Raw genomic sequence first — 12473 nt, 5'->3', positions numbered from 1 at the left:
TATATCTGAGCTGGCTGAGGAAGTTGCTGTTAGTATTTAATCCTGACATAGGGACAACACTCCTATGAAATTTGTCGCCATCTTGTTTTGTAGCGGTTATTTAACCGCTACAAATATTTGACCATTGGCATTAGCATCGGTTTATCATTTTACAGCGGTTATTTAACCGCTCTAAATATTTGACCGTTGGCATTAATAGCAATTTTTTTCATTTTGTAGTAGTTATTTAACCGCTACAGATTGTCAATCGTTGCTTTACTTCCTTTTAACTATCTTAAATTTACACTTCCATTTGAGCTTCTCTCTAAAATCTTTTCTTGCTCTTGCATAAATCATGGATAAGTCATAGGTCAAGTTGCCACATATGTCCCAATGGTATTTGGCCAAATTAACCTTGTCCATAGAATTTGCTTCTGCGCATGCAACTACTAATGGTAAGCTTCTTTATTCATGTCATAAATGCAATTTTAATAAGTGGCACCCACAAGATGTTGTTAGAGACTATTTAATTTTGAAGCCTTTCTCACAAAATTATACACTTTTTATGGTGAACAACATGATATGATTGCTCAGTTAACTCCATTGGGAGTTGAAGCGGAGGAGTTTGACCCTATTAATGATGCAATGCGTGATGCATTTGGGATTCATGAACATATATCAACTGAAGAAGTACAGGGACCTGAACCAGAGTTCCTAAGAAATGAAGCGGCTCAAAGTTTTTTTGATCTCATGGATGATGCAGATAAGCCTTTATATCATGGGTATACAAAGGACTCAAAGTTATCATTCTTGGTAAAGCTATACCATATAAAATGCTTATGCGGTATCACTGACAAGGCAATGTCAATGCTCCTGGAATTATTGACAAATGCATTCCCTTATACGGATTTCCCATTGTCGTTTCATGAAGCAATGAAGATGATTAACCAGCTTGGCTTTAACTACACGGAAATTGATGCCTGCCCAAATGATTGTATGTTATATTACGGAGAGTATGCCAGCAGGGAGACGTGTATAAGGTGCAAGACATCTAAGTACAAGCCCACACAGAAGGGAAAAAAGCAGAAGAAGAAACCTATAAAGATTCTAAGGTATTAGTTGCTTTAATACTTGCTTAAATTTTTTAAAAATTATGTCATTATTAAATTAATAATAATTACTTTAATTTTCTTTACCAATTATGTCATTAATAAACTAATATAATTGCTTTAATTTTTCTTTATAAATTATATCGTTAAGGAGGTAATAATACATTTGATTTATTATTTTTAAAATTATTTTATTACTAAAGTAATATATTTGCTTAATTGTTTTTTTAGAATTATTTTATTAATAAACTACTATATATTTTCATATTTCAATTCTTAGGTACTTTCCTTTGAAGCCGCAACTGTAGAGAATATATATATATATATATATATATGTTATCAAAAATGGCGGAGCATATACGGTGGCATGATATTGACAAAAATCCATACGACAAGTTAAGACATCTATGAGATTTTGAGGCATGGAAAGCATTCAACTCAGAGTTTATAGATTTTGCTGCCAATCCTAGAAATGTCTGACTTTCATTGGTGACCGATGGTTTTAATCCCTTTGGTAACATGAGCACCAATTACAGTATATGGCCTGTGGTGTTAATTTTGTACAATCTCCCACCTTGGATGTGCATGAAACCGATTTCTTTTTTGCTGTCCATGATCATTCTTGGCAAGAAAGCCCCTACAAATGATATAGATGTCTAACTACAACTATTGATACAGGAATTGATCAAGCTATGGACTACTAATGTGGAAACCTATGACTCATATGAGAAAAAGTTTTTCAACCTTTGCGCAGCATTAATGTGGACAATTAGTGATTTTCCTGGGTTGGGAACATTATTCGATTGGAACGTACATATGGGGTCAGCCTGTCCTGAGTGCAACTTTGACTCCGAACCTGTGCGCCTTCTACATAGTCGTAAATGGTGCTTCATGGGTCATTTGCGGTTCCTCGATTTGAAGCACAAATTTAGATTACAACGGAATCACTTTAATAGTAAACAAGAAAAGCGAGATTCTCCTCTTACTTTATCTGGCATGGATATATTTCAACAGCAAGAGGGTGTTGATGTTGAGTTTGGCAAGATTGAAGAAGTTGAACAAGCCGAACGACATTCTTGTGGCACATCTGATGGTCAGACAATGCAGTGGTGGAAAAGAAGTATCTTCTTCACCCTTCTGTATTAGAAATTTAATTTGATCAGCCACAGCCTTGATGTTATGCACATCGAAAAGAATGTGTGTAATAATGTGCTATACACATTGTTCAACGAATCCGGAAAGTCTAAAGACCACTTCTCTGCTAAGAAAGATTTACAGGCCCTTGGAATTCATCTAGATGCTTGCCCTGATGATAATGATAGGTTCTAACCAGTTAAATTCATATTGACAAAGTAGAACAAGGATATCTTCCTGTCAACATTAAATAAAATAAAAGTTTCTGATGGATATTCTAGCAACATCTCAAGGTGTGTTGATTTGCAGGCTCGAAAGGTTACTGGGTTGAAGAGTTATTACTCGCATGTTTTGATGCAACAATTACTTCCTTTGGCACTTAGAAACACACTCCCTCTTGATGTCTCTATGATTTTAGTGGAGATGTATTCATTTTTCAAAAAGTTATGTGTGAAGGTTTTGATACCTAAAGAGCTAGACCAACTACAAAATAAAATAATTTTAATGCTTTGTCATTTGGAGATGATATTTCCTCCGTCTTTCTTCACTGTCATGGTTCATCTTACAGTCCATGTTGTTTGAGAAGCAATACTTGATGGCCCAATTCAATATCGATGGATGTACCCTATTGAAAGGTGTGTTATATTATCTCTTTCCATTTCCCACATTTTAATTTCAATTATAGACAATTATTAATTATTAATTAATTAAACATGCAGATATATAGGAAAATTAAAATCCTATGTCAGGAATAAGGCGTGGCCAGAGGGTCAATAGCATAAGGTTATGTTGGAGATGAGGTCCTAACTTTTTGTTCCAAATACTTTGACAACATCGAGACATCTTTCAATCACCCCCACGCATTGACGATTGTCCACTAGGTCCTTCCAATTCAAGCGACTTCTTCCCTCCTGTTGGGAAACCAGTTGGAGCGTTTGAATACTTCAAACTGACTCCTGCCGAGAAGTTACAAGCACACTGATATGTTTTGATAAATTGCACTCAAGTTGAACCTTTTGCTCTAGTAAGTTGTATACTAATTTTCTTTTTTATGTTTAAAATTTCTTCATCATTGTTTTCTCTAACAAACAACACCAAAGGGAATTTAGAAAATATGTCAGGCGGTAACTACGAGTTCATTCACAAACATCTGTTGAGGTTGACAAGAGAGTCCACAGAGAATTTCCGAGTTAGTTTACACATCGAGTACATAATGATGACAATCCCCACATAGCTGAACTCAAAAGTCTTGCATATGGTCTGTTTAATGATGCCAAGAGGCTTACTGCATATAATGTCAATGGGTTCAAGTTCCGTACAGTAACACGTGATTAGGGTTTGCTCACACAAAACTTTAGAGTTTTTGGTACATTTGGAATGAGGAGTTATGCTAGTACTAGTGATAATGACATGCGATTTGGAGGCATTCTTTACTATGGAAAGCTGATTGATATTATTAAGTTAAATTATCAAGGACTTTTCACTATCACTCTGTTCAAGTGTTACTAGGGAAATACGAAAACTTCACATGGACTCACTACGGATGAATTAGGCATCACTTCTGTTAATTTCTCCAGGCTTATTCATACAAGAGAATCTAAAGATCATGAGCCATACATTCTTACCTCTAAGGTACACCAGGTTTATTATGTCGAGGACGAGAAACATAAAGATTGGAGTATAGTGGTTCACCTCAAGCTGCGAGATCTTTATAACATAGGTGATGATGGTGATGACATCGTTTACGACAGTGAACCCTTCCAACCAATGAATTTTGAAATTTTCTTCTTCTAAGGAGATGACAATTTACCAATTGTTAGGTATTTCTTTTTTACATATAATTTTTGTTCATTTTTGTTACATTAATTAACAATATATGTTTTAATTTAAATTTATATGTGTTATAATTATTTCTCATTATTTGACTTTATATATCTCCTTTTAGGTAAGGTGATGAAGACTAAATTTTCAACAGTTATTCCAAACTATTTTTTAAAAATTATTAAGTTTTTTTTACAAAATTTTAATATTTGTAGTGGTTTTTAATCGCTACAACATGGACAAAAACTACTACAAAATGAATTTAACCATTCCAAATGTCACACGTCCTTTATAAATACTACCACTCTCCCTCTCATTTTTCACACCTCTTTCACCTCTCCTCCTCTCTTCTGATATTCCTCCTCTCATTCTTTCTAAATTGTAAGTTTTTTTAATTGTTCATTTATTTTTATTTTCTCATATTATTTAATTTATATTTGCTAATTTTTTTTCATTTTCTCATATAGGATTTATTTACTTTTATTTTCTACTCTTTCTAATTTATTTCTTATCTTCATAAATAACATTTCAAAATTTTTTTTAATTTTTATAATTATAAAATTGTAGATCTTCTAATAACTGATCTTTATTTAATATTTTAAATGTTAGTAAAATTTCCTTGTATAACAAAAATTTGAATAAAATTGAATTAAAAATCTGATAAAAAATTTAATTTCAAAATTATATTTGTAAATCATATTTAATTTATTATATTTTATCTTCAAAATTTAATTAATTGCAAACCTGATAACAAATTTCTTTTTTTTTTTTGAAATTTCAATGTAATATTTGTAGCGGTTTTAAAACCGCTACAAAAAATAAAATTAAATAATATTTTCATATTTGTAGCGGTTCATAACCGCAGCAAAATCCTCCCTGTGGCGCTAGTTTTTGAAAATTTTTCCATTTGTAGCGGTTAAATAACCGTTACAAATTTTGCCACTAAATTGAATTTTTTTATTCCCACCAGACGAAAATTTTTGCCAACCATTAGCAACGGTTTTGTGAACTGCTACAAAATTTCAAATTTCATTTCCCGCCTACCCACATGCATTTGTAACAGTTTTTTGACCACTACAAACTGTCTCAAAGTGATCTAATTCATCGCGTCATTACTAGTGGTTTTATAACCGTTACTAATTTCTATAGCGGTTTACTCTCTTGCATCGTGGTTTGTCTAAACTGCTACAAAACCATTTGCATCGATGTTTTTGTAACAGTTATCATAATCACTACAAATCACCCATTTTAATTGCCACAAATTACCCTTTTTTTGTAGTGCTTTCTCTTGATGGCACTTTAAGAAAACAATTTGCAAGAGGTTCCTCTAGGTTGGCTGAAAATTGAGTCTTGTGAGAGGGAGAGATGGCTATTTATAAGCCAAGCCTCTTGTATTAGCCATTCAAGATCAAACTAATTACAATGATGATGTGTCAACACCCTACTTGATCTTGAACTAATTTTCCTTCTTAAAATAATTCTAATTGAAATTAATTTTTCAAAGTCAAAATCCTCTCCATACTTGGCTTGACAAGTGGCGCCTTAATCTTGTCCATTTGTAGCTTGACAAGTGGTAGAATGTGGGCCAAGGAAAAGACAAGAGAGTGCTTTATGCTCTGATAGTACACTTTGCTCTAAAATAATTTTTATTCTATAATTACAATATTCTGGCCACTGTAATTATTTTCTATCAGATCCATACTATATTCTTACCATTTTTTCTTCCCAAAATGCTCTCCTTTGTTACCATCACAATTTTCTATCAGTAGAAAAGAAAAAAACTATTTTTCTTTTCACAGTGATCTCTTTACTCGGGAAGACAAATTATGAAATTTCTGAACGTTTAAGAGGCTTCTTTCTACTTCATAATCTCTTCCAATACCTAGGAATACCTTGTGAATTTTCTTGAAATTTAATTATCCTTAAAAGTATTTATTTGAAAATTTTCAAATAAAAATCCTAATTTAGCTTAAATAGCTCTTAAATTCCTTTATAATTTTTCTAAGGGTAATTTGGGAATAAAACCAATTATATACTGTCATATAATTTCCCAAGGTACATTATCCCTATTTTTTCTTAATTTTCTGAGCCTCAAAAATATTTTCTATAATTAATTTTTAATCAATTTTTCTTAATTAGTCAAACTTCCAAAATTATTGATAATTTATAATAATTATTTTTCATCAAAATTCTAACTTTTTGAGACTACTACACTCTCCAGGGCCTTTTCCCTATTTTTCATTATTATCCCATAATTTTTGAGAATTTCTAACATATTTTTCAAAATTATATAAACTTGCCTGTAACTTTTGAGGAATTATACTTTGCCCTAACACTGCCATAACTTTAAGAGTTGTGTCTTCTCATTTCTTCCTATTACTCTGGCCCTTAAATGTCTAAGAATATCCTTATTCTTATTTACCAAATTACTGGATGTGACACCAAACACCCCCAAATCAGAATAAATGAAAATGGAATATCAAAACATAGAAAGGTGTTACTCTATATACTCTAATCTATGTTTTCTCATCTGGTCAAAAAAAAAATCTATGTTTTCTCAAAAAAGGAAGAAGAAATAATGAAAGAAGAAAAATATCTGAATAAGAAGAAGTGGGGTGTTGAGAAGATCTAAAGTTCTTGGGACATCATAAAGAAGCTCTTCAAAGCACGGAAAAGGAGGGTGAAGATCACCGAATTCCTCCAGGGTGAGGTCGGCATCGGCCTCCATGAAAACGACGTTGTTGCCATTGCAGTCCACCATGAGCTTCCAATTAGGTCCTTCCTGGAGCCTACCGGTGAAAGGATAGTAGAACACTAGAGTCTCGGCCAAAGCTTTTCTGATAATCTCAACGGGATCTTTTCCTCTCCCCCAAGGATTGCTAGGGTAGAACTGGATCACCAGAATTTGGAAACGAAGGCTCCCTTAGTCGTCGATATCCGACAAAAGCTTCACCTCACGCGCGTCGCCACTAAAAAAAAAAAGTCAAACACACACAATAGTTAACAGGGAAGGTTGTGTGAGATTAATGTATATCGCCACTAAATGCAGTATAATGCAACATAGTTCGTAGAATTTTTGGCTCTAATACCAAATTATAGTGACTGTTCTTTTTAAAACCAAATTAGATTAAATCAAATAATTTAGCTAAAAGATTAACCATAATAGAAAAAAGAAACTGTAAAATAATAAAACTACTATCATAGTTAAAGGGGATAAACTTATATCATGAGTAATATCAATCATTACTTGGGCCTTGGGCTTTTGAAGTCTAGAAATAATAGTAAACCATTAGCCTAAATGAAATCTCATACTTTTGAACATAAAAACTTATAAATCCTTTCAAAATAAGTAGGAAGCTCCATTAATCAACAAACAACATTTATAAAAGAATGTCACATGCAGGTCTTAGATACCCCTAGCCTTCTAATAGCACTCCCAAAGTGTTAGGTCACAAAATCAAAGTGAATGAGCCATACTTGGCAATATATAATCAATTAGCACATAAAACAACAAGAGGGAGGCTATACAAGCTATCATAGTATGCTAAGCCTCCAGAGCCTTTCCTAATGGTCCAACACCTGAACTATTATATGAAAATATTAGAAACCACAGGACAAGACAAAAGTCTTAGAAACCAACTTTTCAATTCATCACACCTACTAATATGTGCGTGCAAGGTATCAGGTAGGACAGTTATCAAATCTCTAAAAATATAGATATCAATAGATTTATAAAAATGTATGTAAGGATAACCTCAATTATACAAACCCTCACTGTGGGGCTAACACACAAATCACACTAGTCTATCCTTCACTGTGGGGGATTAATCAAACAAATAAGCCTATCTCTTACTTTGGAGGATGAATAAAGAGCCGCACAGGCCTATCCCTCATGATGAGGGACGAAGGAAGCTAACTAATGTGCACCAATAGTGGGCTTATCATGTGGTAGAATAGGACCCAACTCAAAATTCAAATAACAACCAATTAATTTTAATATAACTAGAAATGTGTTAATTTTTCCTCAACATAATACAAATCATATGTTAAATATTTCTTTCAAACTTCTCAATTACAATTGCAAAATATCCCACAAGACAATTTTCATAGCTTAAAAGGTATAACATATCATTATTACAAAATAGCAACAAAAGAACTCACAAAGAATATATTAGCAAATGTAACAAGTAGAAAGTTGTTACCTTTCGTCAGAGCAAAGAAAATGATTACCATAAGGTCAACCCTATATTCAAACCAATAATTAATCTACACCATTAATATAATCGCATATTAATATAAGCTATTTAATTAATTAACTATGCTTATATATATATATATATATATATGTTAACGTTTCTAAATTCCTAAAACTCCCAAAGCCCAAAATTAAATATTTTAGCACTAAGTTACAATTTGGTAACATCCTCCAAATTATGTGCGTGAATAAAAGAATTTTTAACCCAAAATTATTAAATCTGAAATTATTACATTTTAAGTTCTAAAACCTCACTTCAAATTTAAACTTTCAAACTAAGCCATCAAAATTTCCATAGTATCTCAAGTATATATAAATAAATAATTTAGTCAGATTTTTCATAGTATAAATATCAGATTTCTATCAAATAAGGAGCTTTTAAGATAAGATAATTATTTTAAAAATATCTAGTCACCCAATAAATAAAACTAAATGGTAACAATTCTCTAACTAAATAACTCTAAATACTATGGTCATCAATCAACAAAAATCCATACTGGCCCCAAATCTTAGACCAAAATTTTTTTTCTAAGCAGCACAAAATTATTATCATTAGATAGATCTAAATGAGTAGAATAATTTTTATAAGGAGAGCTTAATGAAAAGAAATTATTTTACTTGTTAAAAATATCTGCAAAATTAGACAATAGACTAAAAAGGGAAGGCGGAGGGCGGCCGAACCAACACGGAGAAGAAAGAAATAACGAATCGTCGGACCCCGGGGGTCATATCTATTGAAAGATTAGGGCAAATGACCCTAATGGGTCCAAAGCCGAAATTTGCACATTTACCCTCTCTCTCTCTCTCAATAAATTATTCCAATTCTAATTATCTCTATCTTTTTTTTTAAACCTAATGTTAATTCATCTTATAATCTTTTTTATTTTTATAAATCGTATTTTAGGTAAAACTCTCTTTACTCAATTAATTATGAGGTAAAATTATATTTACCATAAAATAATTATTCTTCCTAAATATTTGAATCCTATGAATAAAAATTAGGATATTACATTGTGTCTTCTCAAGGTTATCCATGTTTAGATGTAGATCGCTGGTAAGGAAGTTATGTTCTGGATGTTGACCCAGCCTCATTCTCAAATTGGAATTTATGAAAAGGCGCGTGAAATTAGAAGATGACTTGTGACTCTGACAACTTTGTGATGAAAGGAGTAAAAGAAATCCCACATTCAAGTTTAGAATAAAATGGTGAATAAAGAATTTTAAATTAGGCATTTTCTTGTTCGATTATTTCATTAGTTTATCTTGTTTGTATTATAGTTGACAATCAAACTATTTGGCACCATATCAAAAAGATTTGTGCTTTCAGAAATCAAAGTTTTCTTGGTAAATTGTTTGAGTATGCATGTCTCCAGAAATCCCCTACATGATTTCCCAGTTGTCGTTTTGCAGTTTAGACCATAATCGATGATCATAGATATCAACAGTTCATAAGAATTTGGTATGTGGCATAGGAATTTTAATACTGTTACTTGCCCATGATGACAGGTTGGGAGGCAATTACCTGGTTTTCAAACTCTAGGACACTTATATGTGATGAGTGAAGGTTAAACTCTATATGCACAATAAAAACAATGAGGGATTGAGATATAAGCAAATTAAAGATTCACGGATTGAGTAATAATGACCACTGAATTATAGTTGAGGGATTATGAGTTGTAAATGAGTTAAAAATTGAAGAATTAATTTTGTATTTTTTAATCTCAACTTGAAATCATATAAACTAATCCAAATTTTATAATTTCTTTTACTCCTAACTCTTGAGTTTTTATGATTTTCCAAGTTTCTACAAAATTCAAAGGGTTAATGTTACCTGATAAATACGTTCCATACTATATAGATAATTAAAATATTTTAAAGTGGAAAATGATTTATCTATTTTACTCAAATTTATTATTTGTTATGCTTTTAAAAAATTATGACTTGATGTTATATTTAATTCCCTAATATTTAACTTGAATAGTATATATGGTAAGTTCCATAATATATAAATAAGCTTTATATTTAATTTTGGGTACGCGTTCTTTACTTGAATAATGATATGGTAAATTTCACTTACTATGAAATAAGTTTTTCCTGATATTATTTAAATCTTAATGATAGAAAAAGGGGATGTTACAAGTATAATGTCAGAACGATATGAAAGTTTGAAGTGGAAACACCATATATTTTATTGTTTATTTCAAATTCACATTACATGGAGATGTTGCATATAGAAGTTTTTATATCACTTGTGTAGCTTACAACACGTAGGAGAAAACCCACCAATCTGCTACTTATTCAAATGCTTGCACCTATTGAGTTCCTTAGATAGAACCGATAATGGCCTTGCTATACCCACTTTTGAGATCGTTGAACCTATCCCAGATCATGACTCCGCCGTATTTCGGAGACCCCTTGATTGCCGGAAGAACCTGAGACTTCATAACATCAACTGGAATAAACCCACTACCTGCTGCTGCGGTTGACGCCGGAACCCCCAAAAACACCTGGCTAGCCTGCACTGTGGTCCATCGTTTCCATGAATTCACAAGATTGTTAATGTTCCCACTTGTATACTGGCATGGAGGGTTGTTATAGAACTGAACCCAAACGTAATTGAACAGGCCAGTGTTGATTGCAGTGCTCAAGTGAGAGTCCGGAAATGGACATTGAGGGGCGGCGGAGAGGATCAGCTTCTGGTTGAACTTCTTCAAAGCCCTAGCAAGTTCATCCCAGTGCTGCCCCGATCCAGCCTCGATGTCAAAGTCGACGCCGTCCAAAACGGCGTTTCCTAAGGGCCGTGAGTTGGAACTTCCACCGAGGAAGTTGTTCCAAATGTAGGTGGCCAGTTGGTTGGCCTCGTTGGCAGAGTTAAGAGAGTAGCTGCCAGAGCTGCCCCCGATAGAGAGAAGCACCGTGATGCCTTTGCTCTGGCAAGTTTTGATGTCGGCACTTATGCCTTTGCAGGTGCCGGCGGCGGGGTTGCAGTGGCCGGCGAGGTTGAGTTGTGGGGTTTGGCCATTGCCAAAGGTGGATAAGAAAGCTATGTTAATGAACTTGTAGTTTCCCGAGTTACAAGCATCGGCAAGGGTGCCTTCGCCGCCGTTTTGGCCCCAGTAGACGGCGATTCCTGCAGCGTGGGACTTCTCGAAGATGGAAAAAACGAGCAAGAGAGGTAGTAAGAAGACAGCAGCGCCTAGTTTAAGTGAAGCCATGGTTTGTTTGTGTAATAATCTGTGGGGTATTGAAATATGTTGCTTTGCTTGGTGGTTTAAGAGAAGGGCGATATTTATAGTGTTCGAAGAGAGGAAAAGTAAGAGAAACGACGTGCCTTGTAGGGAATGAATTGCTAAGAGATAATATATAAGAAATGCCCAGTCTTGGGTCTGCTTGACTAAATGAATAAAACGATGCTCAAGTCAAGGTCCAAAAGATTCGTAAGTGTATAATAATTTCTAACTAGTTAGTAACTATATAAGCTCAATAACAATTTCATGTGTCTCTCCGTGATATTATATATATATATATATATATATATATATATTCTTTACGTTACAATGATGATGTTATCGATTTGGGTCCATTATGAATTTTTATTGCAAGATATTAGTTAGGATAAACAAATGAAAAGATATTTTATCATTTTAATGAAGTTATTTTTATGATTGTACAAGTAACAGAGTTTATTCATATTTTATTATATTAAAAAAAATATTTTTAATCAATTGATCATTTAAGATATAAAATAAAATTATTTTGCTACGTCATTATTAGATCGAAAAAGTTAATTATAAATAATTCTTACTTTGAAAAGCATTGATGATAATTTTATTTTGTAATTTTTAAAATCCTTAACTATCTAAAATGTTTTAAACTTTCTCCTTTATCATTAAACATCTGATTCGTTATAAATTTTATTAAGATACATTTTTTATTATTTTGATTATTAGACACTCATACTAGTTGTAAGTAATGCATTAGTAATTACATGAACATCTCATTCATCGCATGATACTCCTCCGGTCCTTATTAATGTAAGACCCATTTAACTAATTTGATTAGATTAAGGAAGTTAGATAAATTAGTTAATTATAAGAAAAGTGACACATTTTTCCTAAAGCACCATAATCATCTTTCTTAATACCCCTCTCCCTTTTCTACTTGATTATAGTTGA

At 32.7% G+C, this 12473-nt stretch overlaps 1 protein-coding gene across 1 annotated transcript; it reads right to left on the bottom strand.

The window, feature by feature from the left end:
• Window positions 1-10458: 10458 nt before the first annotated feature.
• LOC114717824 (acidic endochitinase-like) lies at window positions 10459-11557 on the bottom strand. Its single transcript, XM_028903029.1, has one exon. It carries the CDS (start codon window positions 11511-11513, stop codon window positions 10623-10625), a length of 891 nt encoding a protein of 296 aa, XP_028758862.1. The 5' UTR covers window positions 11514-11557; the 3' UTR covers window positions 10459-10622.
• Window positions 11558-12473: the final 916 nt, after the last annotated feature.

The sequence above is a fragment of the Neltuma alba genome, unplaced genomic scaffold (assembly GCF_004799145.2).
Source record: "Neltuma alba isolate B1F8T4 unplaced genomic scaffold, ASM479914v2 tig00011777_pilon, whole genome shotgun sequence".
NCBI classification, from domain to species: Eukaryota; Viridiplantae; Streptophyta; class Magnoliopsida; order Fabales; family Fabaceae; genus Neltuma; species Neltuma alba.
This window is presented reverse-complemented; position numbering and strand designations above follow the sequence as displayed.

Coding starts and splice junctions, on each gene's coding strand:
- LOC114717824 (XM_028903029.1), bottom strand. CDS start 11,513: ATGGCTTCACTTAAACTAGGCGCTGCTGTCTTCTTACTACCTCTCTTG.